Source organism: Sinocyclocheilus grahami, unplaced genomic scaffold (genome assembly GCF_001515645.1).
Source record: "Sinocyclocheilus grahami isolate Dianchi unplaced genomic scaffold, SAMN03320097.WGS_v1.1 scaffold70.1, whole genome shotgun sequence".
Lineage (NCBI taxonomy): Eukaryota > Metazoa > Chordata > Actinopteri > Cypriniformes > Cyprinidae > Sinocyclocheilus > Sinocyclocheilus grahami.
Genome location: NW_015505249.1, coordinates 996,832 through 1,024,580, shown reverse-complemented (window position 1 = coordinate 1,024,580; position 27,749 = coordinate 996,832). Strand labels below are relative to the sequence as shown.

The 27,749-nt window shown below is 34.5% G+C and overlaps 1 protein-coding gene across 1 annotated transcript in view; it reads left to right on the top strand.

Annotated features, from left to right (window-relative positions):
* Positions 1 to 27,749, top strand: part of LOC107585431 (collagen alpha-1(V) chain-like) — a 103,561-nt gene that overhangs the window by 37,862 nt on the left and 37,950 nt on the right. The window contains exons 3-9 of the mRNA XM_016272449.1: positions 8,762 to 8,895; positions 18,791 to 19,231; positions 20,597 to 21,058; positions 21,381 to 21,437; positions 24,948 to 24,989; positions 26,610 to 26,672; positions 27,329 to 27,403. Of these exons, the coding sequence (XP_016127935.1) occupies positions 8,762 to 8,895; positions 18,791 to 19,231; positions 20,597 to 21,058; positions 21,381 to 21,437; positions 24,948 to 24,989; positions 26,610 to 26,672; positions 27,329 to 27,403 (1,274 nt within the window). The remainder of the gene's footprint in view (positions 1 to 8,761; positions 8,896 to 18,790; positions 19,232 to 20,596; positions 21,059 to 21,380; positions 21,438 to 24,947; positions 24,990 to 26,609; positions 26,673 to 27,328; positions 27,404 to 27,749) is intronic.

Sequence of the window (27,749 nt, the reverse complement as noted above, 5' to 3'; positions counted from 1 at the left end):
AGCAAAATGCCCCTCTCTACAGTTTATTTTTCTATCTGACTAATGAGTTCATAGTCACAGAATATGTTTTTTTCTGAGGTAAATGTGACGTTACGTTACATATTGTTTACAAGCCGTTATATTGACGTCTTTGTGCGGCTGAAACACAGATTGAGCGATTACAGGAGACAGGATACGGATTGTAAAGTTGTACTCTTTCTTTCTTCGGATGTTCGGATGTTTAGTCATGTTTATTTTGTGCTGAAACTGGTATTGGAGATGATCAGTTCACGTGCGCCTCGCGTCTGTTAAACTGTTAAACTGAGACGCTACAGCAATCTGTCACTCCACATTAAACAGCGCCAAAACGGCACTTATTTTTTAAATACTGCAATACAATGGACAGAATTTGAAATCTGATACTTTGTTTCATATGAAATGTACCAAAGCACAATGCTTATTGCCATAGGCGGAGCGTGTGTAAGGCTGTCCCCTGGCCACGGGGAGTCGGGGACTTGGGGCAAAAATGCCCCTGGACAGACAAATTAAATCTATTACGTCTGTTGCTAACAAAGGGAATATGAATAGACAGTGTCCATTGCAGCATTAAATTAAGATCTGCTCATGTTGCACCGTATTTTTACAGTGTTGCACATTTTAACCAATCACACACAATTCTGTTGAGCTTAGGAATGCAATGGCCAATCAGAGGCGTTCAGATGAGTCATCGCTGAAACTCATCAGTTTTTTGAGTGCGCGCACGTTCCGGACTCTTGCAAATTTTCTCATCATAAACAACAAAGCGCAGATGTACGTACAATGTAAGTAAGAGATTCATCTCACAGTGTATACAGCTTCAGTGGTTTATAACGATAGTTTTGTTTTTTTGAGAGTGCTTAAACTCGCGATAGATTAAAGTTAGTGATAATGTCACTTTCTATATATAATTTATTCTCTGTTTGAATAACCGTGGAAAGGAAACGTTATATAATTATCAATTTCTAACGTTTTTATTACATTGTAATCACGTTAAATACAAATTCAGTCCCATTAAAAAAATTTTTAGCCTACATGACACCCATGTCTGGTTCTTGCCTGAAAAGACGGGTTTATGATGTTTAATACATTTGGCTGCTTTTAGCCTTACCCTGGAGTTGGTTCACCCTCCGCCTATGCTTATTGCGATTTATTGGATGGGAAGTACACTTCAATGTTCCGTCCATTAACTGAAAACAGGCTAGACTAATCAATTCTTGGGATTTAGGAATCGATATCGTTCCGTAAAAATGAGAATCGATTAATATCGAGAAATCGATATTTTTTACCCAGCCCTAGTGATAAAAATGGTTTGGCTTCTCACAGGGGCGAAGTGATCTAGAATATCTGTTTCTGAAAATCACTTTAACAGCAGGGAAATATCTAGAATATCTCACAAAGAATTAAACCAGTGTAGAATCTCTTAGAAAGACATTTTGTGATACAGAATATATGCTATATTGTATTACTATTTAATGGCTGTTGTACATGGAAGTCCGTTTCCGCCATAAGGTAATAAAAAAGGTAATTGAGACTTAAATTGAGATTTAAATTGATCACAATTTCATGTTAATATATCGCAAATCTACTTTTTTTTATGAAATAGTAACATGAATTCTAGAAAATATCTAGATCCAGAATATAATGTTCAATGCTTGCTCATTGACTGTTATTTAAATTAAGGTTGTTTTCAGTGGCGGTTTTCTCTGCACAGCTTGTTTTTTAGATAAATGCCTCCCTTTGATTTAAAAAATTTCCATTTCAGTCAGACGGTAAATCTTGAGGTTCATCTGGTGGCTTTGTTTTTTGACATTTATACACACATTGTGTGAAATTAAGCACTTAATGTAAACAAAAGCAGAAATTAACCTCTCTGTTCTTGTTCTTGGACAACTCAGATTATTAACATTCAGAAATATGTGCAGATCAGACCTCAAATAACCTCATTAGTGTTTTATGAGATGAATGTTTTATGAGGTTTTTAGAGATGTAGACTGTCTGTAATGGTGTGACTCGAGTAGAATCACATCTGAAGACTCAAAAAATATCTCCAGGTGAGCAAGTGATATAATGTTCAATTTCTCCAAATCTGTTCTGCAAAAAAAAAAAAAGCACATCTTCACCATACTCATTTAGATCACTTTAAGTTCAGTACTTAGCTTCAGTGTTGATCTTTGTTTAGGGTGCTTGCCAACTTGATGTTGAAGCATTTCAATGAAGAACAGAGTTCGAAGAATTAGTTGGTGTTCGGCATGAAGTATTATGGCTGTTTGGCACATTGTTTGCTTGTGTTCTCATAAAACGTAGAGAAAAAACCCTTATATAAATGGATTATGAACAGGGCTTGAGGGACGTGTTGCTTTGAACTCATTAGTAGCGGATTTGTCTAAAACTATAGACTTTTTTTTATGCTGACAGCCACAATGTTCTGAATCAACCCTCTAAACATCAGCTTTTCAGACATGCAGTGAGATTAGTCGTGTCCCTGGCATCCATGTGTTTCCTAAAGCTTGAGGTGTGTGTGATTCATACTTGCACAGCTCACTGTATTGTACAGAAGGAAAGGACATGGCAACCTTTAAATGCAGCTCACCCCATATGTCTTCAGGAATCAAGAGTTTTCACCTTGTCACTGCTTTATTCTCTGGAAACTTTACACAGTTTCCAATGTGATGTACAGAAAGGCTACTGTAATGTGGGTTGTGGTAATTGGATCCTTTCACTACTAAAGTTTGCAAAGCCAAGGGTTTGATTCCCAGGGGATGCAGAAACTGATAAATGTAGATCTTGAATGCAATAGAAGTCGTTTCGGATAAAAGCGCCTGTTAAAAGTCCCAAATGTGTATTTTCATTACACATTTCAATAAGCATAACAGTTAGCACATATCTATTAACCAAGTAGGTAAAAAACCTTGCCTTACATAGATTAAAAACAGTACATGTAAAATAAGGATTTATAATTTGAGTTGTCAGGTCGAAAATTGCGGAAATACCTATTTTTTCCCACCATTTGTCTTTGCGTGGTTAGGTCACGTTCGTAAACAAAAAGAAGGTCATTTGTATTTGAACTTGATTTTGGTGAAATGTTAATAATATAATGACACATGCAACGATGCAAATAAACGTAGCCTAAGTTATTTGTAGGCCTATATATATATATATATATATATATATATATATATATTGTTAATGAAAATACAGTCGTTCATTTGTAGTTCATGTTAGTTCACAGTGCATTAACTAATATTGACAAACACAACTTTTGATTTTAATAATGCATTAGTAAATGTTGAAATTAACATTAATAAAAGCTGCAGAAGTATTGTTCTTTCTTAGTTCATGTTAACTACACTAGTTAAATAATGTTAACTAATGAACCTTATTGTGAAATGTTACCATTTATATAAATGTATCTGTATACAATAAAGCCACAATACCAACTACCAATAGGAGGTTTCCGGCTGACAGCAAAGATTTATTGAAATATGTATGTCACATAATATGAGGAAAATCCGGCCCTGTACATGATGCTGGTCTTTGTTGCCAAATTGGTTTGGAACAGTTGTTGAATAAACAATTAAACTGAACTATTATGCCTGTCTACTGACAGTTTTATTGATCACTAAGAGAGCATTGACGTATGATGTTAGTTCAATATAAAAATGACATGTTTAATAACTACCTTAGATGTAGTAAACTACGTTTGCCATGTTGCTGTTGCTTAGCTTGCTACATTTCACAGGGCTATCTATAGCTTTAGTGTAGTGAAGCTTCATTTAATGAAGAGTAACTGTTAGCTTAGCTCACTACATTTTCCAAGTAGCTTGCCCAACACTGTATCTTTGCAATATATATTCTTTATTTTATAACTTTTCTTTGTTTTAAACTTTCCAAAAAGTTACCTTAGGTAACTTTTCTGCACTGATTGTGAGTTGAAATCCAGAATAAGAAGATGAAAAAGCATCTCGCTCACATGGCATGAAGCCAGTGCAGAGGTCTGGATTGTGTGTCATTCCTTTAACTTCTCCTGATCCAGTTTTAAGCTGTTCTCATCCTCTGATCCTAACCTGAGTGTCTGGAAGGTTAATTGCAGTGGGAACTGAGCTGACTGTGTGCTGGTCAGGAGCGTCGCTCACATCCTCTGACCCATAGGTGTGTAAGGCTTAGCCTTCCCCTGGCCACGGGGAGTCAGGGACTCGGGGCAAAAATGCCCCTGCACAGACAAATTAAATCTATTACGTCTGTTGCTAACAAAGTGAATCAGTTTTGTTGAGTGCGTGCGCATTCTGGACTCTTGCAAATTCTCTCATCATAAACAACAAAGCGCAGATGTACATACAATGTAAGTAAGAGAATCGAGATTCATTTCACAGTGTATACAGCTTCAGTGGTTTATAACGATAGTTTTGTTTTTTTGAGAGTGCTTAAACTCGCGATAGATTAAAGTTAGTGATAATGTCACTTTCTATATATAATTTATTCTCTGTTTGAATAACCGTGGAAAGGAAACGTTATATAATTATCAATTTCTAACGTTTTTATTACATTGTAATCACGTTAAATACAAATTCAGTCCCATTAAAAAAATTTTTAGCCTACATGACACCCATGTCTGGTTCTTGCCTGAAAAGACGGGTTTATGATGTTTAATACATTTGGCTGCTTTTAGCCTTACCCTGGAGTTGGTTCACCCTCCGCCTATGCTTATTGCGATTTATTGGATGGGAAGTACACTTCAATGTTCCGTCCATTAACCGAAAACAGGCTAGACTAATCAATTCTTGGGATTTAGGAATCGATATCGTTCCGTAAAAATGAGAATCGATTAATATCGAGAAATCGATATTTTTTACCCAGCCCTAGTGATAAAAATGGTTTGGCTTCTCACAGGGGCGAAGTGATCTAGAATATCTGTTTCTGAAAATCACTTTAACAGCAGGGAAATATCTAGAATATCTCACAAAGAATTAAACCAGTGTAGAATCTCTTAGAAAGACATTTTGTGATACAGAATATATGCTATATTGTATTACTATTTAATGGCTGTTGTACATGGAAGTCCGTTTCCGCCATAAGGTAATAAAAAAGGTAATTGAGACTTAAATTGAGATTTAAATTGATCACAATTTCATGTTAATATATCGCAAATCTACTTTTTTTTATGAAATAGTAACACGAATTCTAGAAAATATCTAGATCTAGAATATAATGTTCAATGCTTGCTCATTGACTGTTATTTAAATTAAGGTTGTTTTCAGTGGCGGTTTTCTGCACAGCTTGTTTTTTAGATAAATGCCTCCCTTTGATTTAAAAAATTTCCATTTCAGTCAGACGGTAAATCTTGAGGTTCATCTGGTGGCTTTGTTTTTTGACATTTATACACACATTGTGTGAAATTAAGCACTTAATGTAAACAAAAGCAGAAATTAACCTCTCTGTTCTTGTTCTTGGACAACTCAGATTATTAACATTCAGAAATATGTGCAGATCAGACCTCAAATAACCTCATTAGTGTTTTATGAGATGAATGTTTTATGAGGTTTTTAGAGATGTAGACTGTCTGTAATGGTGTGACTCGAGTAGAATCACATCTGAAGACTCAAAAAATATCTCCAGACATAAACAGAGGAGAAAAGGAGGAGTTAGACATGGAGACAGGATTCCAGGAAGGCCGTCTGAGAGTTTTTAGTAACATGTTCTTTCTAAATCATTAGACACTTTATGAAGTCCAGTAATGGACTCTAAACCTGTGCAGTTGATTAAAGCATAAACACACTAAACACTGCAGCAATCATCAGGTGTGTTTACTGCACACATGTATGGATGCTTTGTCTTTTGAATGATTGGAAAACTCACTTCCTCAAGCAGCCTAGATTTTCCCAGAGGTCCTGGCGACGGGCATCTGTTTGGCACATGTTGTGTATGTGTGTGTGTGTGTGAGAGAGAGAGAAGTCATGTCTGTTTTTCTCATTTTAGAAAGAGACTGTTTAATTTGACCCTTTTTTTCCTTCTCTTTCTTTGTTTTTTGAAGTTTGACTGGACTTAAAGTTCAGTCTTAAAGGGACAGTTCACCCAAAAATGTCAGTCTAAAAGCTGCTTTTTTCCAGACAGGAACAAGGAGCTTTCAAGCTTCAAAAATTACTGTCAGGTTTAGATTCAAATATGTTATCAGGTTAAAGGCGGTGACAGAAAGTTTGCATTTTTAAGCAAACAAAAGATTACATTTAGGTCTTAAATACACTACTATTTGGGTCTCTAGGATTTTTTATGTTTTTAAAAGAAGTCGCTTATGCTCACCAAGGCTGTATTTATTTGTATATACAATACAGTAAATTGTTTTATTTTATTTAGTAAATACAGTAAAATCGGTAGTATTGTGAAATATCATTACAATTTAAAAGAACTATTTTCAATTTAAATTTATTTGAAAATATAATTTATTTCTGTGATGCAAAGCTGAATTTTCTGCATCTTTACTCAAGGCTTCAGTGTCATATGATCCTTCAGAAATGCTGATTTGCTGCTCATGAGACATTTATTATTATTATGAATGTTGTAACAATCTTTTGTAACATTATTAATGTCTTATAAAGCTCAATAAAGTTTTGGTCAATTTGTTGCATTCGTGTTGAATAAAAATATAAATTTCTTTCAGAAAAAAAAAAAACTTCCTGAATGCAACACTTTTGTGAGAGAATCCAAGTATTTTGCGAGTAAAAGCAAGTTTCTTGAGTGAACGTAGTACTTTTGCTAGAAAATGCAAATTTTTGCAAGAGAATGCAAAGTTTTTTGGGGGGTATGTAATACTTTTGCGAGATAATGCAACATTTTTTGAGAGAAATGCAATACTTTTGCGAGAGATTGCAAATATTTTGTGAGAAAACGCAACGTTTCTTGAGAGAAATGCAATACTTTTGGGAGGGAATGCAAATATTTAGCAAGAAAACGCAACGTTTCTTGAGAGAAATGCAATACTTTTGTGAGAGAACGCAAAATATTGTGAGAAAACGCAACGTTTCTTGAGAGAAATGCAATACTTTTGTGAGAGAACGCAAAATATTGTGAGAAAACGCAACGTTTCTTGAGAGAAATACAATATTTTTGCGAGAGAATGCAAAATATTGTGAGAAAATGCAACGTTTCTTGAGAGAAATACAATACTTTTGCAAGAGAATGCAAATATTTTGTGAGAAAACATAACGTTTCTTGAGAGAAATACAATATTTTTTGCGAGAGAATGCAAAATATTGTGAGAAAACGCAACGTTTCTTGAGAGAAATGCAATATTTCTGCGAGAGAACGCAAATATATTTTGAGGAAGCGCAACGTTTCTTGAGAGAAATACAATACTTTTGCGAGAAAATGCAAACATTTTGTGCAAAAACGTAAAGTTCCTTGAGAGAAATGCAATACTTTTGCATGAAATTCATTTTTTGTGATGTTAGATTAGTCAAAAGGTAAGACGTTTTTGCACAATATTGGACAAAAATGCTAAATAAATAATGCAGCGCAGTATGCAGGAAGCAATTCTTTTCATAAACTGAAATTTGAAAATTTAATTTGTTGCCGTTTGTTTAATCTCAGTGTGTCTTGATAGAAAAAGCTGAAGGATTGTGGGATTGTAACGGTCGGGGACTGGATGTGAGTCATTCAGAAGTACTGTAGGTAATGTTAGTGTTCATCCCGAGGGTTTTGACCGCAGACGCATGGGGTTCATGGAATACTGATGTGTCTTTAAGGTTTGGTCTACCTTTCTGTTTGAAGTTAAAGTGTTTGGAGAAAATGGAAAGAGCCGTGTGTTTTTTTTCCACAGAGCGAGACACCGAGTCACCACAGAATCTTAACCAAACCCCTGTCGTATACACACAGCAAAATCATATTTCATTTCAGAGTCTGCACGTGTAATTCAATTCCCTTAAATGCTGACACATTTCACTAAGATAAACAGAGAGAGAAATAAGAGGGAATCCCAAAATCAGAGAGAAAATTAACAAAAAGCGTACACTAGATGGTGTGTTATTTGCATTAAGTTGACCTGTTGGGTTTATTTGGATTTAAGTGCTTAAATTTCCCTAGTTGTTTCTTTAAAATGATATAAAATGTTGCATGTTCCAAAACTTTGTGAGCTGCCTATTTAGACCAGTTTTTTTTTGCATCATAGTCACAGTTTTTCTAATTATACCTCTCATTTTGGCCGAAATCGACAGCATGTATACTTTATAGATCAGACAATCCCAGAATGCATTGGGATGAGCTCAGTGATTTCATCCAACATGGCAGATGAGAGACATTTTGAATATAAATAATATACTTAATTTGTGGGGCTTTAATGGAAAATACTGATATACTGTTAATAGTTCTGTTTAGTTAAAATGCACTCAATATTTAATGTGTTTTAATGCTTTTTTTATGCTACCATCATACTAACATTATAAATGATGCCCTTTAATTGTAGCAGAGAGTTTTGCAAAGGAAAGCACCGTTTGCTTTATTATTGTTTTTTAAATGTAAAAACTAAATTCTTGCTTTTGTTGCACAAATAATTACAAAGAAACAGCAAGTAGCACATTAAATTAAATGTAACGTTTTAAGGTAGAAAGACTCATAAAACATACTCTAATAATCTTTGAAGAATATTTATTTTTTGTATAGTGAGCACTGTAGAGCATTCCAAATGTAGACAGTAGACAGTAAAGCAGATGTTCATCTTCAGTCTCCTGCAGCATCTCACTGTTATCAGTTTTAGGTTTGTATCAGATGGAAAATATCTCACACACGGAGGGAAAGGTGATGTTTTTGTGGAAAGTTCTGGTCAGAATGAGGAGTTTGAAGCTCATGTCTCATGACGTCATCGAGGGGGTTTCCACAGCACATGTACAGGTCAGAAGAAGTGTGTGTGTGTGTGTGTGTGTGTGTGTGTGTCAAATCCTAGTGTGGTTGAAATCAGCATGATTCACACGTCACTCATCACACTCGTCTGCTCGATCTGTATCATCATTCTGTCTAACCTGACTGAAAGAGAAAATAAGAGAGGAAGAAAGATATTTAAAGAAAGAAATGCTTAATGTTCAGAGTTTCTCTTTAAAGAAGGACAACAGCAGCTTTAACATCAAGAGAGCTGACATAAAGACATGAAACTGCATTCACTATACATTTAACTTCTATAATGTGCTGCATTTCTGAGTGGAACAAAATATTGTGTAGACAATAAAGTGGGCGGGACTTGATAGTCAGGATTTAACTTGAAATGTGTTAGGCTGTGATAAGTTTCCTTATTATTTTTCCTATATGCACCACTGTAAAAAAATATTTTTTTGCAAATTGTATTATTTAAGGATGCATTAAATCGATCAAAAGTGACAGTAAAGACATCATGTTGCAAAAGATTTCTATTTAAATAAATGCTGTTATTCTAAAATTCCTTTTCATCAAAGAACCCTGAAAAAAATGGCATTTCCACAAAAATATTAAGCAGCACAACATAATTCAACATTGATTATAATAAGAAATGTTTCTTGAACAGCAAATTAGCATATTAGAATGATTTCTGAAGGATCATGTGACACTGACTGGAGTAATGATGCTGAAAATTCAGCTTTGCATCATAGAAATAAATGACATTTTAAAATATTTTGAAACAGAAAACAGTTATTTTAAATTGTAATAATATTTCACAATATTACTGTGTTTTGATCAAATAAATGCTGCCTTGATATACAGTAAGAGACTTCTTTCAAAAATCAACCACATACATTTGCATCCCCAAATAATCAAGTAAATTACATATTTATTTTTCTTTAAAATAACTGTATTTGTTTACATATTTTGCAGTTCCATTTGGTGCTGCTTAAATTACAAATTGCACATTTAAATATGCAACATTTGTATGTAAATTGGTTGAATAAACTTTCTCAGGCCGAATGAGGGAGAACATTAAAGCAACATTGCACAGATGTTTTGGTTCAGTAGTTTCCTGGCATTCCAAATTAAACTTTATAATGGTTCCTAGTGAAAACACAGTCTAAATAATCCATCATTCAATGCTGCAGTTAAGGAAGCTGAACGTAAAAGACCAAGAAACTTTTGCTGTAGGGCCAGAGATGGCATTATAATCAAATGGAGAAGTGAAAGTGGAGGTGAGTGAGAGAAAAGGAGAAATGGAGTGAATGCTGACGGAGGGTTGGTGGACAAAAGGAACGCAGGGAAAATGCAGTGGTAGACATGCCTGTTGCTTTTGGCAAATATCTTAAAGGTCTCCAGACGCTGCCACTGTGTGTGTGTTCACTTCATTGGATGGTTTGGTTTCTGTGGTTGTTTTTTTTTTTTACTCTTGAGAATGGCCAGACGCTGCCTGGATTTGTGTGTGTGTGTGTGTGTGTGCGAACACCATCCCATGTGTGAGCGTCTGCATTGCGGTCTCGAGTTCGCACAGATATTCAGTCGCTCTTGTGGAGCGTTTCATGCTGCTTCGTTAAAATCTTTTGCGATCTCTCCCACAGCATGAGTCCATGTTCTAATGCGGATCACATGCGGCCTGATTCCCGTGTCTTGGGCTGATGAGGTCATAAGCAGCTGCGATGATGTCATTTTTAAACAAACCTAATAAGTACAAGACCTCAAGCTTTGAAACTGTGATTAGACCGGATAGAGCGTGTTTGTGTGGGTGAATCTAACACAAACTGTCAAGAACATGTCTGGGTCATATTTAACTCCAAAATCAGTAGAAATTCAACAGTTGTTAACATATTTAACGTATGATAAATTACAGAATTACACAAAAGACTGCCATGAAAATGATGTCACAATGCTAATCCAGAAAATAAATAAATAAATAAAATAATTTTTTACGAAGTCCTACCATACAGGTACAATTTTCTTTATGCATCATATGTAAACTAAATTCTAAGTAGTACCGTATTGACCCGAATATACGTTTTTTTTTCTTGAAAATACATCTGAAAAAACGCGGTCGTCTTATATTCAGGGTCTAGACTTTGACATGTCAATAATACACCCACAACAATAGGTGGCGCCAAATACGCATAAAACGAGTGTGCCATGAAATACGTAATGTAATGCGTGTTGTAAAGATCGCGAGTAAAAACAAAAGAAAAAGAAAAGCTTACAGCTGCATGAGTCGTGACTGTCACGTTAGCCTGATGGGACCAAACTCTCTTTGTGATTTTAAAACGTAAGACAGTACCCAGATTTGAAGATTACAGTAAGATTTAACTTCTACTGTTAATAAGATTTTGGTAGGCTACTATTAGATGGATAGCCTACGTGTCCTAATTCAGATGGGCTACCTGTTTTGTTTTTTTAATGGCATATCAAAAAGTGTATATTTTTTGAATGTGATTGTTGGTACATTTTACCATACTTTCAAAACAAAAATTTAAATAGGAAAAATATGCAATATGAAAATAATTGAAGACAAAATGTGTTTTATTGAGAAAAAACAAGATTTGGTTTTTAAAACGCTTTTTTCCAAAAGGTACATTTAGAAAAAGGGGGGTCGTCTTATAATCAGGGTCGTCTTATATTCGGGCCAATACGGTATTAATAAATATAAATGGTAATAATTGATATCTATATATATATATATAAAATGCATTATATAATTGATTTATTATTCATTGTATAATACATTTAATAAGAATGATTTATTATTTAACTATATAATAATAATAGAGTATATAAAAAATTATATATAAATATAATGTATATGTATAAGTATATGTATTTTAATAATATTATACATTATAATCCTTATAATTTCTGTATTTATAGTATTATATATTTATCATTTTATGTTTATACATTTTATAATGACAATATTAATTGTATAGATATATAGTAAGATAAATAATATAATTATATATAAATAAGATAATTATTTAATTAATAATATATACATGTGATTTCAGGCTGTAATATGAGACGTGTTTTCATGAGATTCATCCAATGCGTGTATGCAGTACGTGCACGTGTGTGTGTGTGTGTGTGTGTGTGTGAACATGTCACATGTGTGTTGAAATGAAATATGGCAGGACAGAACGAGGAATCGAGGTGCTTTCAAGTACTGAAGGGAACGTGTTGTACTCTGGGCTCCCTACCAAAAGAAGTCTGGGATCGTTCCTCCATTTTTGTTAATTTGCAGCTGTGCCGTCTATCGCCCCCTTCTGTTGACTGCAGCCATGTGATGCTAATTTTCGAAAAAGTGGTGTTGTTTTGAAACATTTGAAACATGTGTGTGTGTGTGTGTGTACAGTGTTTTGGCTGCGCACGTCACCACAGGCAGCTGCTGAAACAGTTAGTTCAGACTCCAGAGAGAGATGTGGAGAGCTTTTGGTGAAAAAGACACTCGTATTTCAAAGTTGCTGACAATGCAGTGTCTATTATTCTCTCTCTCCCTCTCTCTGTCCCACATTAATGTGATCAATTTCTCTCAGACACAGGAATCCCAGAATAGATCCGTCATCTCTGTACACCTCTGTTTCTGCTTTCCTCTTGCCTGTTCTGCTGCTCTTCTCCTCGCACGCTATGCAAACAGAAATATTGTATGTTCATATCTGGAGTAACGTGGAAAGTCCAAGGGACCGTTTTACAGACCTGATTTATTCCGGTTTCAAATATTCATATTTGCAGATGACAGAGAAATGAGGATTAGAGAAGACGGCCGGTTCAGTTTGTACTATTGTTAGATTATGAGCAGAGGAGGATGAGTGTGATTAATCATAGCTTCAAGGGATTTATAAAGGACTATATATTGTCTAGATTAGAACTGCCAAAAGTGTTATTTTAAGGTTAGGGCTCATCTGAATGTGTTTGATGGTGGTGAAATAATAATTGAAAGCTTACTTGTCAACGGATGTCTTGTAATTTGCTTCGGATAAGAGCTTGTGTTAAAATGACCACTCAGTGATTATATTTAGTTTACATTAAGAATAGATTTGTCTGTGTGTGTGTTGGGCCAGTTTGAAAGGTTTGAAGTGTGTGTGGATTTAGCTGACTCTGGATTTTGGATCTGAATCTGGTGTCAAGCCCAAACGCATGTTTACACTGGCAAACAATTCAGAGCTACAACCAGCGAGAAACGGCTACAGTCATTGATCCTACAGTAAAGCTTTAGGAAAATGTCATGAGTGACAAAGAGAACAAAACCCAGGAAAGACACTGATGCTACTTGCACTGTTTTTTGAAAGAAGACTCTTATGTTCTCCAGTGCTGCATTTACTTGATAAAAAATCCAGTAAAATAGGAATATTGAGAAATGTTATTCCAATTTCAAATAGGTCTAGATTAGAACTGCCAAAAGTGTTATTTTAAGGTTAGGGCTCATCTGAATGTGTTTGATGGTGGTGAAATAATAATTGAAAGCTTACTTGTCAACGGATGTCTTGTAATTTGCTTCGGATAAGAGCTTGTGTTAAAATGACCACTCAGTGATTATATTTAGTTTACATTAAGAATAGATTTGTCTGTGTGTGTGTTGGGCCAGTTTGAAAGGTTTGAAGTGTGTGTGGATTTAGCTGACTCTGGATTTTGGATCTGAATCTGGTGTCAAGCCCAAACGCATGTTTACACTGGCAAACAATTCAGAGCTACAACCAGCGAGAAACGGCTACAGTCATTGATCCTACAGTAAAGCTTTAGGAAAATGTCATGAGTGACAAAGAGAACAAAACCCAGGAAAGACACTGATGCTACTTGCACTGTTTTTTGAACGAAGACTCTTATGTTCTCCAGTGCTGCATTTACTTGATAAAAAATCCAGTAAAATAGGAATATTGAGAAATGTTATTCCAATTTCAAATAGCTATTTTGTATTTAAATATATTTTAAAATGTAATTTATTCCTGTGATGCAAAGCTGAATTTTCAGCATCATTACTCCAGTCTTCAGTGTAACATGATCCTTCAGAAATCATTCTAATATGCTGATTTGTTGCTCAAGAAACATTCGCAATGTTGAAAACAGTTCTGCTGCTTCATATTTTTGTGGAAACCATGATAATTGTTTTTCAGGATTCTTTGATGAATAGAAATTTCAAAAGAACAGCATTTATGTGAAATAGAAACTTTTTGTGTCATTATGTCTTTACTGTCACATTTGATCAGTTTAGTGCATCCTTGCTGAATAAAAGTAATTTCTAAAAAGTAAAAAAATGCCAAAATTTTGAACAGTAGTGCGCAAGAACGACATGCTAATTTCATTTTACATGCATCTCATTTGCATGCAAATGCACATTTACATGCAAAGTACATGCATAATCACTAAAAATGAACGATTTAATGAAAAAATGTGACTCATAATGCAGAGTGAGAATTCAGGCCCATCTGTCTCATTAAAACAATTAGTTATTTTTATTAAATTAAAATGTGATTTTTTTTTATACACAGAGTGCAAATGTAATGCTCCATGTTGCATTCGTTTATTAAAAAATAATGATGTCTCCTGGATTACCCATGTTACGTTATATGGCTACTAAAGTTAAATGTCATAAAGATAATTGTCATAAAAGGAAGTTCAAAAGAACAGCATTTATTTGAAATTTTGTAACATTATAAATGTCTTTACTGTCACTTTAATCATTGAATGCATCCTTGCTGAACATATTTCGCTTAAAGCAAAACTTAAAGCATGTTACCCTGCACCAAAGTTTCCCTGAGAAAAAAGTACCCATAATTCTCTCTGTTATGCAATGCGTCCTCTGGAGCTCTGTGTTCAGCTGTTTGCTCGACTCCAGAAGCGTTTTGTTTTGCAGTATTCTCTGTGGTTCTTGTGTTTGCTGTGCTGATTCTGTCTGGTCGCTCTCACAGCCAAATCTCCGCACAGCCTGGAGAGCCTTCTGCACGGCTGTGTCTCTCTCTCTCTCTCTCTCTCAGATAATGTGTGTGTGTGTGTGTGTGTGTGCGCGCTAGTCTCTTCATGTTTGACTCTAAACTCGTGTCAGTTCCAGACATTCATCTTCCTGAGTTCACACTCACTTTGCCCACATTTTCTCCGCCTGCTTGTACAAGTTTCCTCGGATTGCTGTGGGAAAAATGTGTATTAGCGCGTGTATAACAAGGAAGAATCACTGATTAGACTGATAGATGAATCTGACTGGTATAATAAATCAGTGCGGCGTTTCCTGCACATTTAGAAACGGAATGAAATAATTCTATTTTTAAAGTGATGATGCAATGTCAGCTTTTGAATAAATTATGCTTTATTCATTCCGTTGCACACACACACGATGAGTGGAAAAACTTTTAACCCTCAAAATGAACAAAAAATATCACTTCAGTTAAAAATCACTGAATATAACAAAAACAATTGCTGTTATAAACACTCTAATAACAAGAATTAACAATGAACATGCCAGTGCATCATGGGAAAGTGGCTAATGCCGCAATATTTAAAAAAATTATTTTATTAAAATAACATCTATTATAATTAAGCTTCTTTTTTTTAATGTGTGTGCATACTGTGTATATTTTAATAGAAATATTTTTTAAATATAGTAGACTTATATAATTAATAATTAATTTTATTTTTTATATTTGGGTCAAAGATGAAAAAGGGTTTAAGCATAATCTGGTTTTGGTGTTACAGTTGGCATATCTGACAGCACAAAGCACACACTGTTTGACTATTTATACATTTATTCAGCTTTCATTCAGTATTTGGAATGAGAAACAAATTAAAATGGAGTAATAATACCTGCCCACACTTGTGTGTGTGTGTGTGTTTCAGGCGTATTAATTCTTTATGGCTCTTTCCATCTCATTGGAAACGACCCAGCTGCAGGCAGTCTGTTTAGAATTTATTTTTCCAACGAACGTATGACCTCATCAGTCAGAGAAATGAAAGAGAGAGTGATAGAGGGAGGAGATGAGAACTCTGAAGCAGGTCTCAGCCTGTAGAGCGTTTGGGATCAGTATTGCTGACATACTGTATTAATAATGTAAAAAATGTCAAGAAAATACATTATTCTGTCACTAAATTAAATGCTAAAGTAATATCCAAGTCTTTCTGTTAAAGTACAAGAAGCAAAAAAAATCACATATCACATTTATGTGACAAGTTAAACTTTCAGATTTTGCCAGTTGTGCTTTTCTAGTGGATTCGATGTTAAATCACCCAGATATATTTTACTATATTTTATTCCATTTAATTAGGGATGAATTATTTCAAATGTGTATTCAATACAATACAAATGTGTATTCAATGGACTGCATTTGAAAATAAAGTATTTCCAAATCTAATCTTGCATTTATATTTAAAATGTAAAAGATTTAAATAAATAAATAAATTCATTAATTAATAAAAAACACATTATTTTCTTGCAAAATAAAATGCTAAATTCATATGCACGTCTTTCTGTTAGAAATATGAGGAGAAAAATCATATTTCACATTTATGTGACAAGATAGGATAACAAATGTGTGTTAATAATGTAAAAAAATTAAAGAAAAGTAATTATTTTGTCAGTAAAAAAAGTCTTTCTTGTAGAAATATTATATATTTAAAATGTGTAAAATGAGTATAACAACATAAAGATGAGCAGATATGGACTAAAAACCACAAAAGTCAAATTTTTATTTCATGGGGTCAATTGAGTGTTCATATTCAGTCTCTGTCCATCTGGGTTCACTCAGATGCCAATATCCTCTGTGGAGCGCTATGGAGAAAGGAAGAGAAGGCATTAAATGAAAGATTGAGAGATTTAGCATGTGAAACAGATGAGAAAATAGTTTAAGCTGAATAACACAGAGATGGCCAACCATTTTCAACTGATTCTCTATGGGAGCTGAGCAAAAGGCGGGCTCAAGGGAATTATGGGATTGACCACGGGGCAAAACGAATGGCTAGAATGTCAAAAAGTGGAGAAATGCTGAATTTAATGCAAATGACAGGTGCAAAATCATACTTTATATTTATGTGACAAGTAAAACTCTTTGTTAATAGTGCTGGAGTTTCTGGTGAATTCAAAGTCTGTGGTTTATAGGCAAAAACTTTGTTTTTCAGGCACTGGTCAATTTTGAGATTTTTCATGATGTGCTGTTTCAGACTAGTGGAAAGAAAACATTCAAAATACTTTTAAGTTTTTGTTTTATTGCACTTTATCTATTTGTGTCTTTTAGATTTCGTTTACAGTACATATCTTTAAAGGTCGTTTTCTCAAAATATAAAAGTTCTTAAACAGTTTTTCTCCATTCAGCAGCACTTACATACACCAAACTTTACAGTTTTATTCCTTTCTATATTCTGAAGTTTTTTAATGAAGGATATGTTCATATATAATTTGCCTGATTTTATATAACATGTTATTCCTAAAAACATGGTGAAAATGCATATTTTTAAAGGCTGTGAGTTTTTCTCCACTTTAGGAGCACTTGCATGCACCTAAATTTACTGTTTTATTCCTATCTGTATTCTGAAGGCTTTTACTGAGGGATTTGTTCATATACCATTTGCCTGATTTTATACAACATTTAGTCCTAAAAACATGATAAAAATGCATATTTTTAAAGGCTGTGAGTTTTTTCTCCACTTCAGCAGCACTTGCATGCACCACAATTTACAGTTTTATTCCTAACCATAGTCTGAAGGTTTTTGCTGAAGAGTTTGTTCATATATTACTTGCCTGGATTTATACAACATTTTATTCTTAAAAAACATGGTGAAAATGTGCATCTTTAAAGGCAGTGAGTTTTTTCTACACTTCAGGAGCACTTGCAGGCACCAAAATTTACAGTTTTATTCCTATCTGTATTCTGAAGGTTTTTACTGAGGGATTTGTTCATGTATCATTTGCCTGATTTTATACATTTATTCCTAAAAACATGGTGAAAATGTGCATCTTTACAGGCAGTGAGTTTTTTCTACACTTCAGGAGCACTTGCAGGCACCAAAATTTACAGTTTTATTCCTATCTGTATTCTGAAGGTTTTTACTGAGGGGTTTGTTCATATATCATTCGGCTGGTTGTACACAACATTTTATTGCTGAAAACATGGTAAAAAGGGTGAACATTTCTGGCTGTTGGCAGTATTTTCTAACTTATGGAGTAATAAAATAGATATAAAAAATCCCCTCTGTAAAAACCTTAAACTGTAATATGTCAACAAAATGAACCTGATTTATGCAAATTAGTGCATACATTTAATTAACATTTTAATTAGATAATGCCTTGTGCTTATTTAAAAATGACTTTTCAGAAAACATTAGCAATTCTTGTTATAATCAGTCAGCTGGGAAAGTATGGTGAAGTCTGTCAGTTAAATATTTTACCCTGTTCACCTGTAGTGTCTTGCCTTAAATTGCACAGTTATATATCGGGAATATTTAATTCCAGCATATTCAGGTTGGGTTCACAAATGTCTATTTAATTGCATTCAATTAAATGTGTATTTGACTGCATTTGGAAATGTTTTTCCAACTCTAACTCAAACCCATGACCTTGCTATTGCTAGCGTCATGCTTTACCATTTGATATTCAATAACATAAATTAACAAAAAATGAGCAAGAATTGAAAAATTAAAACAGCTGTCAGTAATATTCATAAAAAGCTTTCTATCGGAAAACTGTTATGGCCAACATATGGTAAAGTTTCTGTAAGCTATGCCTGTAAAACGAAATGATATGCACGTGACTGCAGCATGTGGTGCGTTTTCAGCCATGCATGGACTTTTACATCTTTCAGGGCTTTGATGTCAGCATGTTGGCACAGAAACGACCCTCTGCTGACCTCACGTTCACCTTTTTCAGTTTTGTGTGTGTCAGGAGCTGTGTTCCTCGAGTAGCTCCTCGTCCTCCTCTTCTTCATCCTCTTCATCCTCCAGCTCTACCACGACTACTGGCGAGGAACCGTACGACGGCTACGATGGATATGAGACTGGATATGAAACATACTATGACGAGTCGACCTCGCAGCCTGACGGCTCCCGGACCATCAGCATCACTAGCACAGGCACAGGTACCGGCGGAGAAGTGGATATCGGACTGGGCGGTGAGGTGGATTTGGGACTGGGAGGAGACCTGGACAGGCGGATCATCACATCATCATCATCATCATCATCGTCGTCATCATCAGGAGGAGGAGGAAGTGGAAGAGACCACTCAACTGTCACAGTCATTCACAATGGAACGTCTGGCTCGGTTTCCAGCTCCGGCTCCAGCTCCAGCTCTGGAGTCAGTACCGACTCCAGATCCAGCTCTACCTCAGTGAGTTTAGTTGGAACTAGTAATCCCAAACAATTTCACTTTTAAGTGAGAATTAATTCAGTCATATAGAAATAGTTATTGTTTAGTATAATGTATTAAGATCCTATTTACTGAAGTGGATTTTACTGATCTCAGGGATCCAGTCAAATTCAGATATAGTAGACTTTATTGGTAACATTTAATAATAACTTTTTAAATAATTTTTTTATTATTATATATTTGTAAAATATTTTAGATGTTTTAAATATCTTTCATGTGCTTTGCAATTTTTCTTATTATTGCAATTACTGCATTGTTTAGTTACCGAAGTTACTGAAGCTTAGTTACCATTTTATTGTTACCGAAGTGGTTTTTACTGAACTCAGGGATCGAGTCTAATTCAGATATAATAGATTTTATTGGTAACATTTAATAATACCTTTTATTTTATTTTATTGAATATTATATTTTAAAATTATATATTAAAAATGTTTTAAATACCTTTTATATGTTTTGCAAGTTGTTCTTATTATTGAAATTACTGCACTGTTGAGTATAATAGTGCATTAATATCCTTTTTACCAAAGTGGATTTTACTGAACTCAGGAATTAAGTCATTAATATGTTTTTTTAAGTTTTGCTTATTATTGCAATTACTGCAACATTCTCTTTCATCAGAGCCCGTCAGGAACATGTCCAAGTTATATTTAATTTCAGTTAATAAAAACAAATATACTGTAAATTGAATAAAAATAATCAGAAATTTTTTGTTTAAAGACAATAAAGCCTGTTTTAGGACTATAAAATTATCGAACTACAGGATTGCGAATCTAAAGAGAATCACCACTGAAAATACTGGGTAAAATCCTAAAAATAAACTATATGTGCTTTTTTGTCATAAAAATAAAAAGTAGTCTTACTTTTCTTTGTTTTTGTGATATTCTCACATATGAGAATCAATAGATAGATGTATACGCAGTGCACACACTAAAAATAATCAGAAATTTTTTGTTTAAAGACAATAAAGCCTGTTTTAGGACTATAAAAATATCGAACTACAGGATTGCGAATCTAAAGAGAATCACCACTGAAAATACTGGGCAAAATCCTAAAAATAAACTATATGTGCTTTTTTGTCATAAAAATAAAAAGTAGTCTTACTTTTCTTTGTTTTTGTGATATTCTCACATATGAGAATCAATAGATAGATGTATACGCAGTGCACAAACGTTTGCATTATTACACGCTATTTTCCTATTTAATACTGTAAAGCTGCTTTGACACAATCTGTATTGTTAAAAGAGCTATATAAATAAAGTTGACTTGACAAACATTGAGTCATGAATGGTTTTGATGTCTGAAGCCTTGTGTTTGTCTGATGTGTAGGTTGATGGTGGTTTTGATGATACCCAGTACGGCGACGGTCTTGATCTGACCTATGGAGAGGGATATGGAGAAGGATACGGAGAGGGAGATTATACCGTGGAAGGAGGCGGTAGCAGCAGCAGCACTTCAGTGTCCGTAGGGGGTGGATCTGTTTCTGTTGGAGGCGGGTCTGTATCTGTCGGGGGCGGTTCTGTTTCCGTTGGAGGCGGGTCTGTTTCTTCAAGTGGCTCAGTTGGGGGCGGATCCGGCAGCGCTGGGGCCAGCGTGGGGGCGGGGTCTGTTGCCACCGGTGGACAGGGAGGAATCGGTGGAGAGGCAGATTCCATCGATATCGACAAGTTCAAGGAGGAGTCCATCACGGATTACACTGACGCAGAACTGGAGAAGATTTATGATTATGATGACCTGTACACCGATGGCGACAAAGCACTGCCCGCAGAGACCGACGAGATCTACGGACAGGTGATCTCTAGCTCCGCCCACCTCTGTGCAACCTCATAGGAATGATAATTTTCTATATTTCAAGTTGTTTCAAACCTGTATGGCTTACTTTTTCTTCCCATTTAACACAAAAGGAGAACGTACAGTACTTCCCACTCTTTGCAATATAATTCCCCACTTTGGGTTTCAGACAGCCTTTGAATGACATGAGGGTGACCTATAGTTTATTTTTGGTTAGAATTGTTTGTTTTATTTATTACCTGCAACTGTTCTATTCCATATTGCGTTTACACTGATATACACTGGATCTGGATTGAATTCAATTGAGTTTGTGTTTCCAAAGGTGGATGGACTGAGGGGAGAGAAAGGCCAGAAAGGAGAGCCTGCCATCATTGAACCCGTAAGTGTCACTTACTATATGATACATATGTAAAAGTTTGGGGTCGGTATTTAACATATTTTTGAAATGCAGTCTCACCAAGCCTGCATTTACTTGCATTTTAGATTTTTTCCTGAAGTGGTTTGGCATATTGACAACCCTTTATTGACACAAACCCAAGGAAGGTTTCCAAGTGTGGTCTTGCATTTATTGCATCTTCCGCTCACTTTCACATCCATCAAATTTTGCATTCATGCACATGTTGAGGCAGCTTAAAAACACATTTTAAAAGACACCTGGATCAGTCGTCTGTTCCGGATTAATCTGGATTCACTCCTGATTTGCATTTGCACTTCAAAAGGAGCGAGTCACTCCTGTTTCAGACACTGCCGTGTCTCAGATTTGCAGATGTGTTTACCACACAGTTATATTTGTATGATGGGAATCATCGTCTGTCCTTGCATACAGTCTCTACTGCTCACATAGCTCTTGATGTCTAACAGCTGTGAGACTTCAAACAGATGTCACTGCAATCTCAGCGGGAGAGAATGACATCTGGGTTTATCATCAATGAACATCAGGATGAAGAAAGAAACAAGATCTTACCTTCACAGTCAGATCAGGCCATATCATATCATATTACGTACTATTAAGGTACACTGAAAAAATGATACTTTGGACCAACAAAAAATATATATTGTGCATATATATATATATATTATAAAGACTACTTAACATATTTTCTTTAGACGTAAGCCAAAATGTTACTTGGTCAATCTACAGTAATAGATTTTTTTATTTTAACATTTTCGAAATAAAAATAGCTGAATTACTTTTAATATGAAAGTAGATGAGACAAAACATTTTGTCACTCAGTGTTTAATTTAGTTTACTTATTATAAATAAAGACAACTTCAAAGACCTTAATGTTTATTGTGATGTCTATTTAAAAATGCATCATATTTTTTCTTATGTAAAAAAAAAAGAAAAAGATTTTATAAAACCCAACCACTCATTTCAACACTGGTGATTAATGAGAAATCAAATCAAATCAAATCAAATAATTCTACACTCAAATAAACAATATTGCGAATTCAAATTTTACAGGATAAACAAAACCATAAATTGAGCTACATTATAAAAATAGCTACCATTTCATCTCATAAAAAAAAAAAAAAAAAAGACCATTAAATCCAAATAAATAATTAATTAAATTACTTAATAGCAAGAAAAAGCGTTTTTTTTTGGGATATCTCCCCTCATATCTTATATTTTAGTTTGATGGAGGTGTGCTTTTAGTCAAACTCAACAAAACAGGTTTAAACTAGAAACCATGACTTTTCGATTCTACCAATATAAAAATGCACTTTAAATAAATGACACGGTTGTTTCAGTTTTTTCAGGGTACTGTTACAGAGATACAAGAGCAGGTCCATGAGAAGATCTGAGTCTAGGAAAAGCACAAACATGCAGATCAGGACAGCTGGTTTTAATGAAGGATGACCATGTGGTTTGCAGAAAGAAAAAAACTTAAATCACACGCTTCTTTCAGCAAGCGCCCACATTCTCTCTCGTTTCTGCTCACACACACACACACACTGTGTCCACTCTGTGTTTTTTGGCATGTAAGGAACGCACCAAAACAAAGCGAACATGCCCACTGCCACGACAGCACACTCGGACGATGCCTTCGGGACAGAGCTAAGACCCACAGCATCTTTAAAAAGCACCAGATTAGACCACGATGTTACGACAAACAAATGCCGTTTCTCTGGATCTTAAGAGAGGCTGAGCTCTGCATATGTAATGATCCTGTGCTTTTGGCTCTGGACCGCTCTGGACCGCTCATTCAATCTTCACAGGCTTTTTGAGTTAATTGCACTGTTGTGGTTATGACGCAACTCATGCAAGCACATTTTGATCAGTAATTGATCATGATTGATGACTTCCAGCTTGAATGTCCTGATACAGATCGCAGTATATTTGGTTACAGTTGATCTGTTTTAATACGATTTTCCCTAACATATGTGCAATGATGGAAATCTTGTGCATGTTTAAACAATATGCAGTGTTTAAAACACCCTCTAACTTTTACTTTTTAACCTCATCTATGACAATATTACGCACAAACGTTTAATAAACACAGTATGTACTAAACACATTTATGCGTTTAGCAGCCACTTTTATCCAAAGTGACTAACAATGTACAGTTCTTTCACAAACTAATATAGTTCATTAGTATAACTGTATGCTGTTTATGGTTTTCAGGCAACCATTTATTGCCTGTTTTACAACAGTTTCGTCACGCACAAGTTTTTGTTAATGGCTGAAAGTCCTCCCTTTTCCTCTTTATGCCAGAGTCCAATATTTTTGAGGTATGATTTAGTAGACAGTGATGATTTTAAATCCTCTTGGACCTTCGGTTTATTCTTATGAAGAATATATAGTAAAATATAAATATTAGATGAAAAAGCTTTAAATAAAAAAAAAACAACAACTTAATGTTGCCTTGACAGCGAACTGAAATAAATAAACTTTAAGTACTAAAATGACTAAAACAGAAATTAAAATAATTGAATTATAAAAAGCTATATATAAATATAAAAAAAGCTACTTAAAAAACATTATTTATTTATTTAGTTAGTTATTTATGACTATATATCAGATTACTGCATGCAGTCTAATTTAAAAAAATTCTGGCACAAAACAATATTAATTATTAATTATTTATTAGCAATATTAATGATTGATTATTAATTTTTTAACACCTAAATATAACTAATAAACCCGTACTAAACTGAAAAAACTAAAAGTAAAACTATTACAAGTAATTTCGGTTATTGAAATAAAGCTAAAATAAAATAAAATAAAATAGAAATATTAGATAAAAATGTCACCTTTAAAAACTTCAAAGAGAATTAGAAATAAATTAAGTTGAAGTTGAAGCACTAAAATTACTAAAACTAAAACAGAAAAGAAAACAATTAAATTTTCTTGAAAAAAATAAATAAATAAAAATGATAAAACCACATAACGAAATTACTAAAACTTAAACTAAAATAAAAAGAAATGCTAAAAATATAAAAACGCATGCTAATTCAAAATAAACTTCAAAAATGTTGTATATTTTTTCCCTCATCACATTATGCTACATTTTAAGCTGTTTTCCTCATGAAAATAGCAGTAGTAGATGGCATGGCATTCCAATCATTCAGATTTTAGCAGTGGAACTGTAACTATCAGATTCCTTCTGGAATGTTCAGTAAACTGTGCCGCAGTCTGAAGATCATCTCACATGCTTCATAAACAGTCAGAGCCACGAGAAACAGGCACCAGTGCTTTAACAGACTTCCTGATGCTGCTGTTTGGTATGATCGTTACAGAGACATACATCTCACATACACAGTCCACAGAAACGTAAATGATTTTGATCAAAGCTGTGGTGCTCTCACACTTCAGATCTTATGTTGATGTTGCAGGTTGTGCTTCTGCTGTTATTCTAATGCGTTTGTGTTTTTTCTGTTCTTGTAGGGAATGCTGGTCGAAGGCCCACCTGGTCCAGAGGGTCCCACAGTAAGCCTACTTTCCTTACAAAACCAACCAGTTGAATTGAATCTTCTGTGTCAACCGATTCACTAAAACAAATCTTCTAAACCAACCAGTTGAATTGAATCCTTTGAGTCAACTGATTCACTAAAACAAATCTTCTAAACCAACCAGTTGAATTGAATCATTTGAGTCAACTGATTCACTAAAACAAATCTTCTAAACCAACCAGTTGAATTGAATCTTCTGTCAACCGATTCACTAAAACAAATCTTCTAAACCAACCAGTTGAACTGAATCTTCTGTGTCAACTGATTCACTAAAAAAAATCTTCTAAACCAACCAGTTGATTTGAATCATTTGAGTCAACTGATTCACTAAAACAAATCTTCTAAACCAACCAGTTGAATTGAATCTTCTGTGTCAACCGATTCACTAAAACAAATTTTCTAAACCAACCAGTTGAATTGAATCTTCTGTGTCAACTGATTCACTAAAACAAATCTTCTAAACCAACCAGTTGAATTGAATCCTTTGAGTCAACTGATTCACTAAAACAAATCTTCTAAACCAACCAGTTGAATTGAATCTTCTGTGTCAATTGATTCACTAAAACAAATCTTCTAAACCAACCAGTTGAATTGAATACTCTTGAGTCAATTGATTCACTAAAACGAACCTTCTAAATCACGGTCTAACTTTGGCCCATTGAACTCTATTGGCAAGGACTGAAATTGCAAACATAGGTGCTTTTGGGAAACGCGCCCCAGTTGAATTGAATCATCTCAGTCAACTGATTCGCTAAAACAAATCTTCTAAACCAACCAGTTGAATTAAATTGATTGAATGAACTGATTGTTAAAACAAACCTTCCAAACCAAACAGTTGAATTGAATCCTCTGAATCAACTGATTAGATAAAACGAACCTTCCAAACCAGTAAGTTGAATTAAATCCTTTCAGTCAATAGATTTGCTAAAAGTAACCTATCAAACCAGTCAGGTGAATTGAATCCTCTGAGTTAACTGATTCGCTAAAACAAACCAACTAGCTGAACTGAATTCACTGAGTGAACTGATTCGCTAAAATGAACCTTCCAATCCAAGCAGGGGTGCATTTCCCAAAAAGATTATTTGCTAACTATGGTTGTAAGGTCCATTGAACTCTATTGGTAATGATAGAACTTGCGTTCATAGTTGCTTTTGGGAAATGCACCCCACTTTGATTGAATCCTCTGAGTCAACTGATTCAAACCAACTGGTTCACTCAAATGAGTTGTACTTCCCAAAGGCTGTGCTATACATTGCACCATAAAAAGTAGTAATGCGCACCACCACTATTTGTTGGAAAACTGAGTTGAGTTGCTAGGAAATCTGTGACTATTGCTGACAATGCTAAACAGCTGTATGTCTGTTTTGTTGCTACAGTTGCTTGACCTACTTATTTATAAAGCAACTCTTCTCTCAGCTGGAGCATTGATGGAGCTGATGGCTCTTTAGGGACTAGAACATGAGTTTGAGAAATAGAGCAATGGAACGAGTCCAGCAGTGATCTAGAGTCTTACCTCACCGGACCAACACCCATGTGTGTTTGTGTGTTTGTGATGGCTTCATATGTGTTCCTCACAGTACCGTTGGGTTGTTTTTAGGGTCTCCCCGGTCCTCCAGGTTCAACGGGACACCCAGGTGGTGCTGGAGAGCCCGGTGAGAGGGTAAGTAACCATGACAACAAAAACAAGATATTGAACATGTTCAACAGCACTTAAAATTGTGTTCTGAAATATGTCCAAGTCTGTAAAATGGTGAACAGGGTGAATGTCTAAAAACTAAAAGAAACGTCTAGGTCATATATTCAACAACAAAAAATAAATAAATAAATATATAAAATATATATTTATTTATGTGTTTATTTGTTTATTTAATTTTAAGTTTGTAACGTGTTTAATTGTCAAAATTGTCATAATGTTAGAATGTCAAAAAATCTGAATAGGTAATAAATACATCTTATAAAAGTTCTTTATGCAAAAACAAAAAATAAGTATGTTTATATATATATATATAATATATATATATGAATTAAAATTACATTTTAATTTTCTAAAATATAGTATATAGTAATAATAATTATTTTGTATTTCTCTCAAAATAATTTTATATTATTATATATATATACACACACACAAATTTTATTTAATTTTTTTCAGGGTGAAATATGACCTGAACATTTCTTAATGTGATTGTGATTCATCAAACTGTATAAGATTACATTTGAACTTTAGAGAGCCTGATTACACTGATTGAAAGAGATTATATTATAGATCACAATGCTGTTTAATGCATTACCCATAATCCTTTGCTCTTTTGACAGGGTCCTACTGGTCGCTCTGGTCTGCCTGGAGCTGACGGTCTTCCAGGACCTCCAGGGACTGTCCTGATGTTGCCTGTATGTAAATCTGAGCACAATCACCAGATACACACTTACAAAAACTACACATTAAAATGACACACAAACAACTGATTGATACACGTTTGCACGTCTTTTAGCTTTTACAATTTAAAGCCCCATTTCACTGTACTGAGGTCAGTTTTAGCCTGTAGACGAGATCTACAGTGCGTCATAATGAATGTCCAGAGCCGTTAGTTCTTGTGCTGGCTTGATTTATTTTCGGAGTGGTTTAACAGTTATAATTATGTCAGAGAGATAACAGAAACATAATGCTCCCTTTGCTGCTGTGTTTCCCCATCAATCACACGCTGGTTAATGCAGTGAGACATTTCGCAAATTCCAC